The 21,563-nt window shown below is 46.9% G+C and overlaps 1 protein-coding gene across 8 annotated transcripts in view; it reads right to left on the bottom strand.

The window, feature by feature from the left end:
• The window catches only part of STIM1 (stromal interaction molecule 1), a 591,802-nt gene that overhangs the window by 81,554 nt on the left and 488,685 nt on the right, over positions 1–21,563 (bottom strand). For all 8 annotated transcript variants that reach the window (XM_069640356.1, XM_069640358.1, XM_069640357.1 and 5 more), the window contains one exon: positions 18,044–18,144. In XM_069640356.1, the coding sequence (XP_069496457.1) occupies positions 18,044–18,144 (101 nt within the window). The remainder of the gene's footprint in view (positions 1–18,043; positions 18,145–21,563) is intronic.

Raw genomic sequence — 21,563 nt, 5'->3', positions numbered from 1 at the left:
GTTTCTGCTGAAGACCCTGGAAGCAATCATTACCCCCTAGCTTAGAGATTTTTTCTAGCACCAGAATGTTCTAGACCTATTTCAGCCTGGGTTTAGACCACCTATGGGAACAGAGTCAGTGTTGGTCTCTGTGATTGACTATTTGTGCATGGTGGTGTATCAGGGCAGAGCTGGTCTGCTGATCTTGTGGCAGCATTTGACACTGTTGAACATCTTATTTTGATGAAATTGGGGTTGGAGGGTTGGTTCTTGCATGATTTCGAGCCTTTCATGACAATGAATCGCACATGCTCTCTCTCTCCCCTTTTAAGTCTGCACCATCTCAAATGACCTGTGGTGTTCCACAGGGGTCGGCAATCACTGCCCTGCTATTCAATATATATGTTCTTCCACTCGCTAGACTCATTCGTGCACGTGGGTACCAGTTTTACGCCTAAGCAGACGACAAGCAGCTGATTCTGAGAATCGACCAGGTGCAGGACTTTTTGGCTGCGAGACGGAGAAACTGCCTTGATAATATAGGCAGGTGTATGAATGCCAACTGGCTCAGTCGCAATGCTGGAAAAACTGAAATCGTAGTCCTGGAGCGTTCTGCTTCAGCTCAGAGGATTTGGACTGCCGATTACTGACATTCTTCACTTGGTCCTTTGCCGGTTCTTGTTCCAGTTGTTAAGAATGTAGGGATTAAAATGGCATCGTCCCAGTCGGTGGCTCCGTAGGTTGCCACTAGGTGTCATTCTGGACACCTTAAATTGAAGATTCGGAGGAAGATTTACCAGTTCATCCCAGTGGGTCCGCATAGTGTTGTCGTCTCAGCGAATATTGCTGGGACCTTAGACTACTGCAACTGCTTTTTCAGCCAACATTTTTGATACAGCGTCTGAAGGTACTTCAGAATTCTGCAGCTCATTTGGCTGCCGGTCATCCTAAATGTTCTGCTCCGGAAGCCTCCACTGCCTCCCTGTGGAGGCGCAAATTAAGTTCAAGTCCATGAGTATTGTCCATCAGGAATACTATGGGGAAGGAGCCCTATAACTTCAGAAGAATTGTATCAAGTACACTCCCCTGAGGAACCTTTGTTCAGCCAATTTCTTACTGCTGACGGTCCCCCACTTTTCCAGAGCCACCATTGGGGGGAAGAGCCTTCTCAGTGGCTGCTTCCCAGCTGTGGAACTCGCTGCTTTTTTCTCTGCGGGCGAGCAGTGACCTCATGCCTTTAGAAAGGCTCTGAAAACCTTTTTATTTCACTAGACCACTTGGTTCTTCTGTGCAGACTATCGTTGTTACTGTAACTGAGACCCCCACCCTTGGGAGGGGCTTTGTCCCCCAGCACCAAGATACCTCAAGGTCTTAGCTGCACTTTAAAAATTCAGAAATAATAATAATGTAATTATTTTGAGTCTAAAGGGAACAAAGAAGAGTACCTATTACATGAAATACAAAAGCCACGGGAAACTAAGGCTAATTTTAATTTCCTATTGGGAATCATGTCAATTAGTAGACAACAGGTGCAGAGGTGCAGACGAACTTAGAAATTAATGAGTTTCTATTTTAACTAAACCCGTTGGGATTGGGACTCAGAGACTAGGGAGTTCTTGGACTGCCAGAGATTGAAAGGGAACACATTGCCTACTGCCCTGGAAACGTTTTCAGGTAACTTGAAGAGAATGATGATGTTGTGTAGGCTGACGCTGAGGCAGTAGAAGTTGGGCCAGCATGGCACAGTCCTTGGCCTCCACAATGTCTTAAAGTGAGAGAAATGCTCTCAGAGAATTTTGAGGAACTGCTGGGTACAGATGTCTGGAATTAGGATGTGTGCCCGTATCGATTTTCAGAAGCGTCAGTATGGTAGAACCTGATGATTATGCTGGACTGACTCCACCTGCTCTAAGTAAGGACGTAGTTTCTTACCTGGAACTCCATTTCTTCAGCGTTGGTATCTTTAATGGATTCACATGCTGTGAATATTCCCCGTCGTCAGGCTGGGAAACTCAGTCATGGAAAACCTCGACACTTTAGTGTCCTTTCAACGTCTTTTTGGGTGCTTAGCCACCACCCAATAGGACGTAGGGTATAAATAGCCCCACCCCCACGGCTTACCTTCAGATTTTAACCTCCAAAGAAGAGGAACCGTACCAGGTTTGCATGCAGGGGAGGCCGGCGGGCGCATGTGGATCCATGAAAGATACCAATGCTGGAGAAATGGAGTTACAGGTAAGAAACTACTCCCTTCTCCAGCATTGGATCTTTCATGGATTCACATGCTGTGAATAGATTACATAGCAGTATCAATCATGCATGGAGGTGTGCAATGCAAACCAATACATCACAGAATTACACACACGAGACCAGAAAAAAAAAACAGCAGTGATAACGTTCAAATAGATACCTCGAAGCTGAGGGGCTTACCTTATTGAAACAGGCGTTGCAGGACTGCACGTCCCACTTGTACATCTACACCATGCTGCTGTTCCAGGTAGTAATGTCGAGTAAAGGTATGCGGCACCGACCAGGCGGCCGCCTGGCAAATGTCCACCAGCGGAATCCCTGACCATAATGCCGCCGACGAAGCCGTGGACCTCATTGAATGTACCTTAGGACGTCTCTCCAAAGGCTTTCCCGCCTTAGTGTGGCAGATTGAGATAACCGATGACACCCAGCGAGACAGTCCTTGCCACAAACAGTTGTTTAGAAAGTCTGAACTCCCGAGTACGACTCAGATGAAATTTCAATGCTCTTTTCACATCCAGCGTATGCAACGCTCTCTCTGCCGACGTGGAAGCAGAAGCAAAGAACGATGGTAGCACAATGGAAGAAAGTTTCTGAAAAGTGGTTGGCACTTTTGGAATAAAGTGCGGGTTAGTGGCCAACACCACCTTGTCCTTGAAGAACCGTAAGTATGGAGGATCCACCACCAGAGCTTGCAACTCATATTCTTCTTGGCGAAGTAATGGCTACTAAAAATGCCACCTTCCACGACAAAAACTGCAAAGGTGTTGACGACAGAGGTTCAAACGGGAGCCTCATCAGACCTGACAGAACCACATTGAGGCTCCACCCCAGAGGGAACTTCTTGACTGGAGGAAAGTTTTGAAATAACCCCTTCAGAAAATGCTTGATGAGACGATCACTAAACAAAGGCATAGCATGCCGCTTCCGAGTGAATCTAGAAATTGCTACCAAGTATACTTTTATGGAGGAGAACGCCAAGCCCTTATTTGCCAAGTGCAATAAATAGGGTAGTACTTGTTCCGGTGAAATGTTCAAAGGGTCCACCATAGGCTGGCTCTTACACAACACACAAAACCTTTTCCATTTACACGCATAGGAGACATTCGTGGACGGAGCTCTAGCCGCCTCCAAAACGCTGCGACTGTCACCAGAAATGTTCAGCAGGCCAAACTCAGAGAAATTAGGAGCCAAGCCGTCAGGCTGAGAGACCCTGGATCGTGGTGCCAGACAGCGCCCTTGTCCTGAGACAGAAGGTCCAGCATCACTTGCAACCGAACCGGCTCCGCCACAGATAGATGAAGTAGATCCGAGAATCACAGCTGCCTGACCCAGTACGGGGCCACCAGAATCACACGGTATGGGTATCTCCGAATCCACTGGAGGGTCCGACGAATGAGTGGAAAATGAGGAAATGCGTAAGCGAACCGGTCTGTCCACGGGAACGACAACGCACCCCCTAGAGACCCGGGCTGAGCCCATCTGCTGGCAAACTCCTTGCACTTCTTGTTCTCCCGCGTGGCGAAGAGATCCAACGAAGGACAACCCCATTTCCGGAAGATCACAGACACCTGTTGTTCCTTCAGCTGCCATTCGTGAAGCTGGCTCACCTCCTTGCTGAGCGAGTCTGCCTGCACATTCATCACTCCCGGCAGGTGAAACGCTACAATACTGATGTTGTGTAACAGAGCCCAATGCCAAAGTTCTTGAGCTTCTTTCGAAAGCACTCTGGAATGAGTGCCTCCTGTTTCCTGAGGTAAAACATTGTGGTGGTATTGTCCATCAACACCCTCACCACGAAACTGCGTATGCGCGGCAGAAACAATTTCAGGGCCCAACGTACCGCTCTCAGTTTGAGCACATTGATGTGAAACCTGGACTCCACCTGAGACCATAGACCTTGGACCTGGGAGTCCTCGAGATGCGCCCCCCACCCTGTTTGAGAGGCGTCCGTCACAATTGTCACCTGAAACTCCAGATATAGCAACGGCATGCCCTTTCCAGATTGTTGGAGCATTGCCACCATCGAAGAGCTTCCACTAAGTCGCTGTTGACCTCCACCTTGTCGGACCACGATCCGTGACTCTGAGCCCACCGGTCGCGGCAAGGAACGCATGAAGAGACGACAGTTCTTCACCAACGGAATGCAGGACGCCATGGCTCCCAGCAGTGACATGTATTTCCTGACCGACACCTTTGTACTGACTTTCCACTCTGCCATTTTCTGCCTGAGCCTCTGAATTCTCTACACCGAGGGCCTCACCAGGCCTAGATGAGTCTCAAATTCTGCTCCCAGAAACACCAAGTCCTTGGCGGGAGATAGAAAGGACTTCTCAAAGTTGACGTTGAAGCCCAGTCGTTGCAACAGCTGCATGGTAGCATCGAGACTTGCCTGCGTTGCTCCCGGAGACAAGCCCCTTACCAGCCAGTCGTCCTAGTAAGGGTGGATGTGATGACCTTCTCGTCGGAGCCATGCCGCCACCGGTGCCAAGCATTTCCTAAACATCGTGGGGGACGATTTTAAACCGAAAGGAAGCACTCGCAACTGGTAATGATCTTGACCTACTACAAACCGTAGGAACTTGCGGTGTCGTCGACGCATGGGGATGTGGAACTATGCATCCTGCAAATCCAACGAGGCCAGAAATTTGCCCGGCTGTACCGACCGAATGACTTCCTGAAGTGTGAGCATCTTAAACTTCAGGCATTGCAGAGTCTTGTTCAACGCCCGAAGGTCCAGAATGGGTCGCCACTTGCTGTTGGGGTTTCTTCACCACAAAGTAACAGGAGTAAACTCCCTGGCCTCTCTTGGCCATTGTAACTAATTCTATAGCCCTTTCTGTACAACCTCCTGCTGTAAAATGTGTAGATGAGGTTGAACAGTATACACAGGAGGAATGGGAACCAGTGAGCCCTTGAACTCTAGAGAGTGGCCCAACCACACTGTGTCCAATACCCAGTGGTCTGATGTAATCTTGCCCCATTTGTCCACGTGTAGTGCTACTCTGGCCCCCAGCGCATTTCTCCAAAGACAGTCATTGTTGTGACTTAGTTGGTCCACCTTGAGAGGAAGAGGCCTGTCCCCCTCTCCTCCTGGATGCCTGAAAGTCTCGGCTCTTTTGCGTCGATTGCGCCGACCGTCTAAACCCCTGTAGTATCCAGACCAACCGTAACCTCGATCCCTGGAGGAAGCAAACGGGTGATCCCAGACGCCCCACGAAAGGGGCGAAACGAGCATCCACTCTGCAGAGCCCCCAGTGATTTTGCCGTGTCAGAGTCCTCCTTCATACCCTTGAGGGCCTCATCAATTTCCTCCCCAAACACTTGCTCCCCTTCACAAGGCATGTCCAAAACTTTATAATGTACCTCTGGGCGAAAGTCTGTGCACTTAAGCCAGGCTTGTCGACGTAGCACCACACCATGGTTAATCTGTTTGAAAGCAGATTCCTCTAAATCCACAGCAATGTTGATACTGTGATTCGACGCCTCCTCACCATCACGCACCAACAGCATGGCAGCTTTACGGTGTTCCTCAGGCAGGTGTTCCAACAGAGTGGCCAGCCGATGCCACATCTCGCGATCGTAGCGAGCCATGATTGCCAACGAATTAGCTGCCTTCACCGTCGTCGCTCCCACAGTAAAAAACCTTCTTTCCGAAGGCATCCTGTCTTCTGGCGTCACTATCACTATACAAGCCTTTGCCATCATGTCGTGGAAAGCCCACACATCATCAGGAGGCGATGGCTGTGCTGGACTACGAGGCGTTTCCATTTCCACATCTGAATCCCACGCAGGATCTCTCGACGGCGACAAAGAGCCATTAGACATTGTGTCTCTAGGTACACAGTCCGAATCAGAGTCTGGCAGTTCAGCCTCTTCAGGATGGGAATGATGGCACTCTTCGCTTATTGGCAGAGGTGGTGGCAACGCAGTTGCACTTGTCGAACGCAGAGGAACATCTGGAGCGTCGACGATAGACCCCACTGGAGCTACATTCGAAGGAGGCAATCTGGAATCTAGTTGACCAAGCAAGGACTGTAGTGTAGACAGGACCTGGAGTGACAACATCGCCTCCGGGTTCGCCAGCAGGTAACTGGATGGACCAGAGTCTACTCCCATCGACGGTTTATAGCGATTTTTTCGAATGACATGTTTTCGAATGCCATTATCTCGAAAACACTGTCGAAAAAATGTTTTTTAATGTTTATTTATTTATTTTTAATGGGGGGGGTTCCCCTAGACCCGTTTTTTTAACACTTTTTTTTACTTCCAAAACCCCAAAAAAGTAAAAAAAACAATATTTGAGATAATTGCATTTTTAAAAAATGCATTTGAAAAAAATGACCGGATCCCCCATCCCCCATCGACGTTGAAGGGCCAACACACTGCAAGCCAAGGTCCGACGGCTTCACCACCGGCTCCCGTTCATCCTCCACTGAAAGAGCTGTCTCATGCTGTAGAAGAGTGGCAGGTAGAAGAGCCTCAAAAGCTGAAGGCTGCCATGCCCCACCTGTTTGTTGCAACCTGTCCATCGACGAGAACCTCAGGTCTTTTTCAATCGCAGGCGACAGAGCCGAAGACACAATTGTGGAGGCAGACACTGTAGTTGGCAGCGAAACAGTTGACGGGACTGCCGTCGACGATGACGTAGTTGGAACGGCCACCTGTGGCGTAGTTTTCTCAGGCGATGACGCCTGCTTGGTCCCACCGGATCGATGCTTCGATGGCTCTACTGGAGGATGACCTACGATGGTCTCCTGACGAGGAGTGTTTCGAAGAGTCCTTGTTTTACTAGGGGAGATAACTTTTCGGGCCTTCCCTCTGACCCACGGGACTGGTCCGAATGACCATGCTTGGAAGACGACGGTGCCCTCTTCGGCAGGTGTTTGCCCAGAGAGGCACAACCACTCTTTTCTGTACCAGAAGGCCGAGACTTCTTAGCCGGTGGTTCAGCCGACACGGACCAGCGAGGAACTGCTTGAACAGGTCTCTCAGAAGCCAGGCTACGAACCAACCCCCACCTCAGATGAGGGGTAGGTACCCTCATTCAGCCAACACACCAACCGCCGATTGCGGTCCTCAAGTGTTTTCTGAGAGAATCTTTTATAGATTTCGGAGGAATCGACAGAGTGATGAGGGTAAAAGCAATATATGCAATGCATCTGCCCATCCCCCCCATACACTTTCTTCAGCCCGCATGTCGTGCTGGGCCGAAACAAAGCCTTTCCTGAAGACATCGCAGAAAAACATCACAATACACCACACGTGTAGAATCAGAACGAGCATGAGGTGATCCCAACACTTTGGAGATGGTTGAAATCTGAAGGGAAGCCATGGGGGAGGGGCTATTTATACCCTACGTCCTATTGGGTGGTGGCTAAGCACCCAAAAAAAGTGTCGAAGTTTTCCATGGGAAAATGCTATTTTAAAAATGACCGAGGTTCCCAGTCAGACGATGGGGAATATTCACAGCATGTGAATCCATGAAAGATCCAATGCTATGTTGGGTTAAATGGATTAGCAATGTATCAAAGACAATTGGTGGCCTTCATCGGATACCCTGAGAAAAGAACATTAAACAGAAGGATGCATATTTGGAGAATACGGACAGCCATGAAAAGTAGATGGGCTCTGTGGAAGCTTTAAAAACACACTGCAAGAGATGGTGAACAAGCCACATGTTGCTAGCCTGGATAATAAATTGTTGACGGAAGCAGCTCATGTAGAGGAGCGGTTGCTGTTGATGTGGTCCTGGGAACTGGTTATGAAGATAACAGGATTACTGGTCAGAGTGGGGTTCTAATATACATTCTACTGCCATAGATCTTGGCATAAGGGGTTTTCTGGTGAAGATACTGGAGGTCAAAAAGGACACTGATGAAGACGTTCGGAAGAGGCCACAGAAACACTGGTACAGTGTGCTGGTTCCTGGGTCGCTGCTCTATACGTTATGGCAATATGGCATGTTACACTTCTTTTGGCAGAGTGCTGGTCGGGTCATTGAGCGGGTAATAGGCATATCAATAAAAGGTTTGATACATTCAAACTGGAAGCAGTGAATAATCAGCAAGACCTCCCTTCAGTGTGGTGTGCTCTGGTTTAGGAGGGTCACAATGCTAGCGAAAAAATATTGCGAAAGTAGAGGCCTCAGACAATCCAACACCTTAGAGTGTCTGGAATATGAGAACCACACTTGCTATGAAAAGGGCGGTATTGTACAAAATGACCTACTCCCATAAATTCGGCCCCCAAATATGGGTAAGGTGGGGGAGCTGTGGGAGGCCTCCCCCCACATATATATTTGTGGAAAATAAAAAAAAAATAAAAAAATACTTTTGGCTGTCGAACTTTTTGGCTCAGTAAAATCAGAGATCCGAAAAGGGCGATCTCACGAGAGACGGGCTGGAAAATGAAGTGCAGGTTTGGGGATTAGATCTGTTAGAAGAGTGTACAACAAAAAATGGTCTACCAGACAAGATCCCAAATCATGACTTACTGAACCATTAGTTTGAAAAGTGGGTTGAAGTGGGTGAGGGTATGGAAAATGGGATTGGTCAGGGTTGGCAAATTACAGAAGGGCAACCAAACTAAGGATTTTTAAAAACGTCAATTATTCAGAACACTTCTGGATTTCCGGTTGCTGTCATGAAAGTGATACAATACTGCCCTACTTTTAAAATTCATGACATCCAAAGTGTGTTAATTCATAACAAAAAAGCGCCCAATCACAGATGCCCTACCGATAAATGTAGGACTACAAAATTAAGTAAGCGTTGCAGGTATGAAGGATCAGACAGACCTGGGTACATCATGTTTCAACTGTGTTTATTAAAATGAAAGAGAAAAGTCACAACTTTCCCTAATCTAAGGGTAGCGCTACCTAACAACTAAAACTAGGTAACTCGCCATCAGTGTACTAGTCCAAAACAAGAGTCTGTCCTCAGACCCAAAACTAACTTTTCCTGACCCTACCACTAATTCTTAACAACTTAAGACCAGGAGAAGGACTCCCATCTCCTGGCGTTGGAAAGTTCACTTCCCATTAGACCTATTCCGTTTTAATATGCAATATTTAAGTAGCACTCGGCTATTCATCTTTTCCACAAGTTGGTTCAGTTCTTTTGTAGACTTGTCCATGTCCTGTTGGATAATCGTTTTAGATTACTTCAAGTTCGTTCTATGGGGGTATTGAACCCCATTATCTTTTGAATAATATCTCTTGCTCCTTTGGTTTTATACCATCCTCAAGGTTGCTGAGCAGTACATTCCTCTGTCTGGTTCCTGTTAACAGTCTCTTTGTCTATCTGTCCTAGTAGTACGGGTTCTTGCACCAAGAGACTAAATCCTATATCTCCTGGTTTCTCCATTTCTCGACTGAGATCTGTGTAATGTACCAAGGGTTTGGATTCACTCCTTTTATGCTCTTCGATATTATGGGGATGAGCATAAATAGTCCCTTGGTTATTTTCACAGTTCTTGGGTTTCTCGGCACTACTGAGACAAGAATGAGGGGGTCTCATAGTAATTCTCATTCCTCTTATTGTCTCTGTTACTACTGGGATGAGTATGGGTTCTCTTCTTATTGTCTTGCCAATTAAGGTATAGCCGCTCTGCATAGCCACCCCTCTCCCTGGGTCTCCCGCACTTCCCATTATCTTCCTGGGTATGGGTTTGCATCACTGGGTTGGCATCCGGTCTTACTACTTCGTTGGTTCAGTGTAGGATGGTTTTAGGCTTTCCTTCAAACTGCCCCACACTATGGCTCGCCAAACTTCTTGGATGGTGCTTCTTGCTTGGAGAAGGCTTTTCTCCCCTTCTCTCCCTTGTTCACTGTATGTGAGGTAACAGTGCTTCTCTCATTTGTTTCTTCCGCCGATACCGCCAATGGGGCACCTCCATGCAGAAAGTTAGTTCAGAGATGTTTCTCCGCTCTCTTCGACCTCTGACTGGGTCCTCCTTAGAGAAAATCCGTCCTGGGATGCTAGTCTGTGGCAGAGCCTCTCAGTAGGCTCTCTACCCTCAGTTGTTTCTTGGACACCCGTTCTTCTCGATAGACGAGAGACTAGCCTCTCTGTCTCCACACAACCCGTTCAAATCTCCCTGGTCTCTTCTCCATGTTAACTTTGCTACTCCCATCTTTATACAACCACATTGAGGCTTCCCGAAGTTCCAGCCATAGCCCTTCCTTTGTGTTTGGACCAGGCTCTGCTTCAATCCATTGGGCTTCCTCGTTTCAGTGTCAGGCAGTTTCTCATTCTTTATTACTCTTTGGGGCTTACGCGTGTCAGTCCCAAATGGACACTCCTCAGTAGCGATACCTCAATAATAGTTGTAGAAGGATTCTGGTGAGGTAGAGGTTTCCTTATTTGTCCCTTGAGGGAGATACAAATGGAGCTGCTTATCATAACAGGAGTCCCGATCCCCAAGATGGGAGTCTCTCTCGGCGAGATCCCGCTTTCCGCCACTTCTAGGGGAAATATTGCATAGCAGGTTCACCTCCCTAGTCTCACAAGGAGAGGCTCCCCTCTGGTTAGAAGGGACAATCGCCTGATTCGTCACATGATACCAAAAAGTGAAACTACAGTAATAAGAGAACAATCACACATTCAATGCAAATGCCTTGCTGCACTAAACGCCTGTAAACAGAAAACTAACACATAAAGATGGCAGTCAAATGTAAAACATTAAAGTAAATGAAACCCAAAAAAGTTCACATTTACAGTTTCTGATCCAGAAGTGTAGAACATTTTAATTTACAAATATAGCATGATCTGTGATGGTTAAACCCTGTATAGATTCGAGGAATGGTGTTAGTGGAGACACTGGAGATGTTTACATCCCATGTATTTTAGGGGGCCTCCCTCATTAGAAATAATCATGTTAGATGTCAAACTATGATGTGTAAAATGAGATTTAACCCCTCTCCCCCTTGTCTGAGAAGGAGTCTTCATTTATCCAATTCGCCAAAATAGATTGATGGGCCAGAAGAATCTAGAGATCCAGGTGACTGGCAGACGCCCTGGCCTTGTCAAGACAGAATAGGGCATCCTCTAGACTACCAATAGAAGAGGAAAAAGCAGAGCCAGTGTTTATTTAGAGGGAAGGGGCGGGCGTTGAGAGGGTCCCAATTCCTGTTCATGCCCTTGTGGCAGTCTATTAACGAGTACTCTACCTGTATCACCAGCCATACCTCCTATATCAGATGCTTTCCAGTCTTCTATGCTAGCTCTTAGTGACAAACATAGAACCGTCAAGTACCAGCAAAGCAAGAGACTGTGTTGAATGCACCACACACCAGCCAGGGAGAAGCAGCAACTTGACAACCATTAAGCAGCTCCTCAGGCTCCGATAACAGCCTGCCGACAGAGGTAAAGAGAAAGCAATGCAGCGACATCTGTTCACAGTGATCAGGGAGACCACGCATCGCTGCGGGAATGGTGCGGCAAGCAATTCATGCCACCAACTAATACTGTAGACTGCTAAGGACTCAAACCTTCACCACACAGACTTTCCTGTGGGCATAGGAAGAAAGCCCCATAACACAAACTAACATTTGCCCTCCTGGGCAGCCAACACAGCTCCTCTGCAGGTTTGCATGGAGGAAGTGGGCGGGGCTTAGCTCCTTAATTATAACATTTGCTACTTTTTAGACACCCTGGGAGCGGAAGACAGGGCAAGATTGGACAGGCACAATCCAGGGAGGTGGAAAGGGGTAAGAACACCACAGGAAGCAGAAGTGTGGGTTATTCAGGTGAGGTTAGACGAGGTGGAAGGCCAAGAGACCAGCAGGAAGAAGGAGTCGTGGAACATGAGGGTTCCAGTCCCTCTCCTCACTTGTAGGCACCTCTTTGCTTTCCCCTACCTGTAGCCCTCCCGTCCTCACTGCACACTCTCTCCAGCTCCGTCTATCATTTACGCCTCCAGCCCGTTTAATCCTAGTCTCTGAATCTCCCTACTTGTGCCTTGTCTTCCTCCCACTGTCAGTCTTCTGTTCCTTCCTTTTCTCCTGTGATGTTCCCCCTCCACCTCTCTGTCTCCCTGTGTGCTTCCTGTTATCCTCCGCTACCACTTCTCTCTCCAATTGTTCTACTTCTTCCACTCCTCCTTTGTCTACTCATTTTGCATCCTGCGCTTCGTCCGGTCTCCCTACTTGTTACTTGTTCCTCCTCCTCCTCCTGTGTTTAGGTACAGCAAATGTCACCCTTTAACAGCTATACTCTGTGTTCATAAAACGATCACCCCACGGTCATTGGACTATTTAATAATCTGTAAACCTTTATCAAAATATTTACGCTCTTCAACATTCAACCAGTTAGCAAAGCAGGCAGCACAGGGATTGTGTCGCTTCTCAAATGCATTGAGAAGAGGCAACACTACATGAAATATTTGACACATCCGACTCCAAATGAATTGTGCTAGTGTAGTTAAGCTGTCACAAAGGCAATGCAGACCAAATGCCTACCTTTTAATTTCTGAAAACAATTCTGTAAAACCAATCCTTCCAGTAGCTCCTCAGGGGACTAGGATTTTGGGGTTTGCAGATTTGCTCTCAGAGTGTCATTAATCATAGAAGCACCTGCAGATCCTCAGCTTCCAGGGTGACAGTGCTCCACGAAGGCATGGCAAGAGTTGACTCTTCAATTTACAGCATGAGCCAGGTCATCACCCTGAGCCATCACAGCTGCAGCAATGGGCGTGCTTTATAATCCTGCTCCGCCATAAGCACACCTTGCCTTGCAACATCCTTCATTCTGAATGACTCCAACACTCGGGCACTAAAGCCACCCGCCCGCAACACACACTGCACTACGAGACCATCCTAAAACTGTTGCACTAGACTCGGTTCTACAAACCTCTTCTATGCGACTTTGACCATTTCTTTGTAGACTCAACTGGATCCATCTATCAACTTGCTCCCTTGATTCCTCTGCCTCATTTCTGGATCTCCAGCAGACCAGTGGGATCGCCTGATGGACCATCCATCACCATGGGAGTCTGCATGTAACAGAGGTAGACTGGCCTAATGAACTTCAGGCACTAACCAGTTCTGTTCACTTTGCCGTCAGCCCCATTGGCTGATCTCATCCAAAGTATACACATGTGAGAGTTGCTTTCTCCTGCCCTTCCCTAATAGTTGTGGCCTGCTCGTTTTCCAGGAGCACCTGGTATATATGCCGGGGCATACTTGGAAGATGGATGGAGAGGTTCGGTGTATGCATCAGGCCCTGTGCCGATAACAGCATAGCACTATACAGGCCAACTGTATTGCTCTGGTAGCACTTCCTCAAGTCTTAATGTAAGTAGCTGATAATAGCAGACATTACAACTGTTACCTTGCAGGGGTAATGCCACTAGTGTGCAGGCACTAAGGTGCACTCATGAACCTCGTTGGGCCTCCCATTGTGGCCATTTCTCAGTGCCTGGTACTCCTTACTGAAGCATTTTGGATAAGTATACTCTAGTAGGATTGCAACACACACATAGGCACTTCAATGTCAAAGTTGGTCGTCTGTAGGATGCTCAATGGCTCCATCACAGCAGTTTCCCCCATCAGTATTTCTCTGCCATGCAGCCACTCTTTACAGGAGGAGGCTGTTCTTCCTTCCACTGAGTGGCCAGTTTCCAGCCACCTGCCCAGCGCCAGTTTTTCTGCTGTCAACTATGGTGTTTCTAGTTCTCATCGTGCAAGGCATTGCCAAACGGTGGTCCTTCACTTCATTGAACCCTGACCCAACCTGCACTTCCTTATTGTTTTTAGTTTTTCTGCATGATATTGTGTTTATATTATTATTACGTTTTTTGGTTTGCAGATTTCATGCCATAGAGTATTGTTGGAACCAATGTACTTTTATAAATGCCAAGTAGTGGTTTTAAAGTGTGTCCACAATGATTGTTAAAGACAACCTTAAGACCTGCCAATGATTGCTTGATAGAACTGTGCTGCACAGTGTGTACATACGTCCATGTCAATGTTTGGTCTATGTACAGACCGAAGTATCGATAGTGTGGTGCAAAGGCAGTAACCATTCGATTAATGCACCATGAATGGGTTATGTTTTTCTTGGTTCCGTTAAAGACCATCATCTTAGTTTTGTTTTTATTGACCATGAATGAGCTGCAAATTGCTGTAGGGCAGTTAGTTGCTTCTGCAGACCTCAGATGGCACAGTCTAAGCTCAACAAGCCCTCAGCATAGGCAAGCCTTTGCAGCCGCTATTAACAGTCGCAGGCAGAAATGCAGAGACTTGTAGGAGCCCTGTGTCCCAGGCGGCAAGATACAGGTTAAACGGGTTGGTGCAAGCACACAACCGTGGCTAAGATCTGTGTAAGTTGGTATGTATCTACCCATTAACCCAGCTTGTTTCCTCAGATAGCCACCGTTGTTGTCTGCATGTAGTGCTTCTTTCATTCTTAATAGACCTTTAGGTAATTCCACCCCCACCCCCCCCCATCGGCTTAATTCTGCCCATGGTAGTTAACAATATATTGTTGGTTTCATGAACAACACTGCTTGTGCTTTAAGTTGCATTGTGATGTTCATATTGTTATCTGACACAGGCAGCCACACCCTTATACTCTCCCGGTGGGGTCTGCCCGACACCATGAAGCTCCAATCTGCAGTTCTGTCCATCTCATACTGCGAAGGGCTGCAAGCGTGTCCTCTACAGCACAACGCCTACAGTGGAGGTCATCTCGACACAAGATGGCTTGAGCGAAACTAACACAATATCCATTTCTTTTAACAGCTGAAAATAAAGGCCGGGTGATGCGCTTTCTGCTCGACAGCAGAAACATCCCTTACTAAGGAAACATCATGATGTTCTATCATGGAAACCATGCACCCTGGAACCGATGCAGCATGGATTTCCAACAGAAATGGTAAACTCTCCAGATAAAGGGATATCACCTGGTTGCTGAGGTGGCGAGTGGGTGCTACCATGTGAAATGCACATTGCACTGTGGATTGCTGCACCTAGCAAAATAATATCAGCAATTCGTCTATCACAATGTTTACGCAATACTTTAACTAAAGGCCTGGAACAGGCATTCTAGAGCCACAATCCCTCATTTCGGTAAATCTGAAGGACAAACCAAAGTTAGCTCAGTTCTGCAAACCAGACAAACCACACAACTGTATGTGAAGATGTGCTCTTGGGAAGAAGGACTGACATCAGGTAGGGAAGTGAACTCTTTTACTTCAGTTCCAATGGACAAGGTAATAACCAGCAGGTAAGTTACAAGGTAAGTATTAAGGAAGCCAACAGGAAACATCCATCGGCTCCCACTCCCACAGGCTCTCGGCTTCAGCGACATCCATGGAACATTCAGAGGCACTTGCACATCGTTCTACTGATCATCCTTCCACCAGGCATTCTATCTAGCTTGCATACACACAGCACCAGTGCAAGGGAGAGGCAGGAGACAACACTGTACTATGGCACGCTCCAGTTCATTGTATCATAGGTTATTTTCAAAGCATAACAGGCCTGATTAAAAGCTATATTAACCTCTTTGGAGCACACACCTACATGCCCCCACACGTTTACATGTGTGCATGTTTTGTACATTCTTGCTGAGGTAACGAGAAGTTAGAGCATTTTGGGGAACATGAAAAACCTTTGCTCAATCTGCAATCAAAACTTTACACATTATTTTCGGCCAACAATAAATGTTGCGGTTTATGGTATGCATCGTGGTCGAGTGGTGTGAGACTGACCGGCAAACCTTACGCTCATCACTGAACGGATTTAATATAAAGAGCTCTTTAAAGTGATTGGGATGAAAGTTATGATACCAAAGTATCAAAGCAAGTAATATTTCAAAGGTGGGTGCTGCAGATGGACAGAAGTGCAACTACGAGGTGTAGTAACCATGTGCATTAATCAATGAAAGAGAAATCAAGGAGTTCATGAATCGGGAACTTCTCTTATTGAAATAGGGTAAGTTAGGTGTTTGATTCCATTTCTTAAAACCGTTGAAACATGACTCACAATTGTCTGAGCCCTTCATCTGGTTGACCACAGTATACTTGTGTCCATGTTCCTTAGATGCACAGCCTGTCCACTCTTTCCCGCATTGCCTTTAGAGCACAGACTACTGTGACGTATCTGTGGATGTTGTCCCTTCTCCCCTAGGCGGAGACCTTTCCCATTGGGTCGGGGCGGTGCGTCCACAGTACAATAGTCCCCCTGAGGGTGGTGTACCGGGGGAGTGTCACATGGGAGAAGAAGCCCCTTATGGGATTAGGGACGACCATTCCCAGAGAACGCACCCACATTCCCCAGGCAAAACTCTTCCCTGCCCCCAATCAGTGACAATGTCTTCTATTGTGAGGTCAACCAATCTGGTTCTTTATAACTGACTAGCTTCTCTGAAAATAAATACCAACTGTTTCCCAAATAACTCCAACACAATTACTGTGAAGATGATGATCAGGAGTATGGCAATCACTCCAGAGAACCAGAGTGAACGGTCTAGTTTCTCACCACATTTGATTGGTTCAGAGAAATACAAAAAAGAGTAGAGGGTAACCAACATGGGGAGAGCCATCCTCCGACAAGGAAAACCGGGAGACGCTGTGCATGGAGGCGAATGGGAGTGCAAAGGTAGTCCAAGGAGAAGGAGCTACTTTGCACGCTGCCCGAGCAAACCTCTGGGCACCCCAAAGTCCAGCAAGCTGCCGTGATACAAAGCCTCAGCTGCAGAAGGGAGAAGAGAATGGCGGAGCGACTGCCACCGATAATAGAAACCTGAATGCAAACTGATCGACAGGGACTCCGCTGACCGCAGAGATCTGCTCAACGCTGCCAGAGCCTCAGAGGGAAGCAATGCTGTTAGGAAGTCGCAGACCAGATAAACAGGTACACTGGCAGATCGAGAGGTGCTGGAGGTCCTGGAGGAATTGAGGAATAAATGCAGAACACAAGGTAAGAGGGTCTGGGACCCATAGACAGAGCGACATTACAGAAGGAAGCAGATGCTCAGCAGGGGAGTAAACCAAGCTAATTCAACAGCACATTACGAGTCTGGGACCCACATCCTTATAAGAATAAGAGGGAATGGGTATGTCTTTTGACCAAGTGTTTATTCAAAAATGGTCAATTTGATAAAGAAACCTGTGCAGGTTGAGAGTTGAACGTGAGAAGCACACATTCAGGGGTGGACTGGCCTATGGGGATCTCTGGAGATTTCCCGGTGGGCCTCTGCACTCTGGACCTCTTTTCTATGGTATTTCCAAATGTTCTCATAGGAAAAGCACTGGGCTTGCTGAAAATGCGTCATATCGGGGCCACTTTGAACTTTATTTCCAGGGCCTCTTTTGGACCCCAGTAATTATTTCCAGGACCTTTTTTAGTTCCCAGTCCAGCCGTGCACACACCTAACTCATTATTTTCCTTGGGACCCTTGGCAGGTGTTCTGGCTAATCACTCTCCCTGCAACCTTGACTATACTAAATAAGGAGGAGAGCTCAGACCCAGGAAAGGCCCATTGTGTTGGTTCCCTTTTAATAAATATCTGTTGAAAAGTGTTGCGCTGTCGTTGGACCAGGTTCAGATGTATCAAGCTGGATCAAGTTCTATGAGAGTATATACGGTAGCAGGAGTTGTAGAAATGGTGTATCCTGCCTAATGATTCAGGACCTTTCCAATAGCTATCTCACACTCGGCATATGCTTTTCTTTTGTCATGTCCTGTGACACAATAGTGTTTAAAACCCCACTCTACCATGTTCCATATGCAAGGAAATGTTCATAGGTGTCCAATGAACAGAAACTACTGACATGGATGAAAGATTGAAATCTGCCAGAGACTTACTTTGCTGTTAGGATTTTATGATCTACGTCATCCAGAGAGGAACTGTGAGCAACGTGGAATGTCCCAAACAAGGTGTTCCTCTTCTTCTTGATCTTCTCGGCCTGGAATACCCAAGGATAAAACAAATTAACCAATGGTGCCATCAAAAGGGAGAAGCACGTTCTGGGACTCACCAACCCGTGCCAGGAAGGACAGAAAAGCAACTGAAGCAATTCACCAATCCCCAAGTCATCTCATCTCTTCTTAAGAGGATACACCCACCTTATGAATGGAAGCTGGACAGGAGGGTGCAAGGGATTATGCATTAAGCAACATACTGTTAGACTCGAGAATCAAAAACGGAACCACATGGGGACAAGAGGCTTCAGAGAATACATAGTTAACTGAATAACCAGAATCTAACAAAAGGGCAACATCTCGGAATCCCAACATTTAGTGTTTGAGGAAAGTGCGTGGTCAATCAGGAAGTGGAGTATCTTTCCAATAGCAGAACCTAGAACGTACTGCATACAGTTTACGAAACTTCGCTATGCAGTTGCTCTCTCTTTGTAGCACGTGTGACCAAATTATCAAGGTCTTCGGTGACATGGAGAATTTATTTTCACCAACCTCTAGTAAATCATGGCCATCAGGTCCCCTAAAGTAAACCTGGTTATGCCTTTTACAGTAAAGCTTTATTCTGGAAATATGAACCCCCAAACAAGTAATGTTTTCAATTTATGAACACGGCTGCACATCATACGTACTGTATGATTGTGGTGTAATCTAGAGGAAGGAACAAGTTACTTACCTGTAACTATTGTTCTCTGGCATGGATTCACATGCTCATGAATATTCCCCGTCATCAGACCGGGAATCCTCAGTAAAAGAAAAAACAGTTTCACTTTCACTTACAAACTGTCTTTCTCCTTTAAACCAATCACTCAGCTCTGGGTCATACTGCCTCCAGCCAATTACTGCCCTCTCCCAAAGCCCCTCCTCTGGCAGCCATCTTCAGATTTTTACTGCACGTTCAAGTGTTGGGAGGAGACGTGTTTTGCTCCGAGAGCTTTTCTACGCTTTCGTGCTTTTTCGATAACATGAAATAGAGCCTGTGTGCTCTTTCGTTCCTTTGACTGGCAAGCAGGGATCCGTTTGTCGGCATCTTTCAATGCCCCTCAAGGACAAGAAACCAAGATTTTCATTGATGATTCTAGAAGGCCATCGGGCCTACACTGCATGCCGGACCATGTCAGAAGAGAAGGAGGGAGGCTCCCTCTTCAAGCTCTGCACCAGCTGCAGATTGAGGAACGTGTTTGTGGACGACAAACACTCCCAGAGCCTCTACTGTCTCCGTCCAGACCACAGGGAAGCGGATTGTGAAATATGCCATGTGTTCTTCAAGCGCACCGTCAAGGAACGTCACAGTAGGTTGGCGGTGTGGCTCAATGCCAAGGCCTCTACCCCGTGCGGCAAGCAGGGGCATGCCTCACCCAGGACCGATGGGAACACTGGTGTTATAGCAGTAGCGTGGGGCGGAGTAGCTGTTCCGTTCATTACTCATACCTGTACTCTTGCAGAGCAGTAGTCATTCTGTCACAGTCATGGCTGGTATACTCAGCTAAACTCTCGCTGCACCAGTCATTGTGTGGATTTACCAGCTGGATGTATATGTCACAAGCAATTGGTTGTTGGTTTCGAAGTTTCAGAAATGCCTTGTTTAAGGAAGAATACAATACACAATGCACAGCCTTGGTAGTCTTGTGGTAATGTTAAAGTGGGAGGTATAGCATTGCTACAATACAAGTTAAGGGCCCCTTGCCCTTCAATAAATAGATGGAGGCAGCGAGTACAGTATATGCAAGATGCATTTTAGGGGATGGCGTAGCCCTGGGCAATTACAACGTGGGGAGCAGAGTGGATTATGGACAGGCAGCAGCCCAGGTCTCCTGTAGCGACAGGTAGTGCCTATAGCAGAAAAGGACGTTGTAGACCTTACACAAAACATGGAAATTAACGTGGGCTACCACTGCCAAACTGAACAGTGCTCAGAGTGCCGATGAAACATGTTGGGACTTTCCAAGTCTGAAAAGTGTGCGACATACCACATTTTGGATTCTCTGCAGTCTCTGTCAGATAGTTTTGTAGACTTTGGCTACGAACCCCCTGCAAGCAACCTACGCAGGAACCATTAATTTTTCATGATCAACTTCTGACACTAAAAATGTAGGCTCTTAGCCAATTCTCTACACAGAAATGTTCTCTCTGTAAGGTCACCCTTTGCTTGACACTCTCTCTTATGTGTAATCTGTTCCTTTAGGCGTTCACCACCCTGAACTACGTCCTGATGAAAGTTCGGACCCTTCAACTGTGAACATTTCCATCACACTGAAGGCTTAATCATTCCCGAACTAGAAACACCAATATAAACCTGTGTCGACAACAATACCATACTACCAGTCTCAAAGTAGTATTCGAATTCACAGTAGATGCTTATGTTACTAACCCTCACTCACTTAATTGTGGTGTAAAACAGCTTGCAACTCTTTTTTGTAAAGCCTGATAGGGCTCTTTTGTCTTTTTAAAGGTTCAATTATTTTCTGTTGTGAACCTATAAGCTTTTTAGATGTGTGTCTGTACTTATGAACAAATGTAATTACCACGATAGCCAGTATTTGTAAAAACTAGCTACCTGCCTTCTATAGGCCTACTTTACACGGTTGACTAGGGGTAGCTGTCGACTTTTCTGTACACTCATATGTTATATCGCCTTCTTGAGTCAAGCCCCCCTCTAACAAAAAAGAAGGTTTTTCCTAGCCCCCCCCCTTTTTCCTTTAGGCTACTTCAGGTGTAAAGATAGCCAGAAGGACAAGATAGGTATGGGTGCACAGTCTGGTAAAGCCACGCCCCATGGTACGAGGGCTACTTCAGGTTTACAGACAGCCAGAAGGACAAGATAGGTATGGGTGCACAGTCAGTCAAAGCCATGCCTCATGGTATGGGGGGCTACTTCAGGTGAACAGATGACCAACATGACAAAATAGGTCTAGGTGCGCAGTCTGGCAAAGCCACACCTCATGGTACGGGGCGGGCTACTTCTGGTGTACAGGAACACCTAACCAACAAAATGAGTGGGGTAACACAATCGGGTAAAACATTGACTCATCCAGTTATATTGCTAAAGGAGTAGCAGAGGTAGCATCGAGCAAACGCATGTCCTTTCCTATTAATGTCAGGCAGGTAGTGCCCCAGCCAAATAATAATAGGGTGCTGTGCAGAATCAGAGGGCGTCCTCACTTCTCCCCCCACACCCAACATATCCTCCTCCCTGGGAGTGGATATGCGAGGGAGGATCACCTCGGTGGAGTAGACTTGGGGATAATGCACCCTTGGGTGAGACATGGTATCCCCCATTTCCCTGCTCTAATGAACACAATGTGCCCCAGGCCTTTATAGGTTATTATAAATCCCTTCCCTATTTTGTGCATGACTCATCTCCCAGTGGACACCACTTTGGTACTGGGACGAGGAGGACCAGAGC

Source organism: Ambystoma mexicanum, chromosome 7q (assembly GCF_040938575.1).
Source record: "Ambystoma mexicanum isolate Mex_15411 chromosome 7q, UKY_AmexF1_1, whole genome shotgun sequence".
NCBI lineage: Eukaryota > Metazoa > Chordata > Amphibia > Caudata > Ambystomatidae > Ambystoma > Ambystoma mexicanum.
This window is presented reverse-complemented; position numbering and strand designations above follow the sequence as displayed.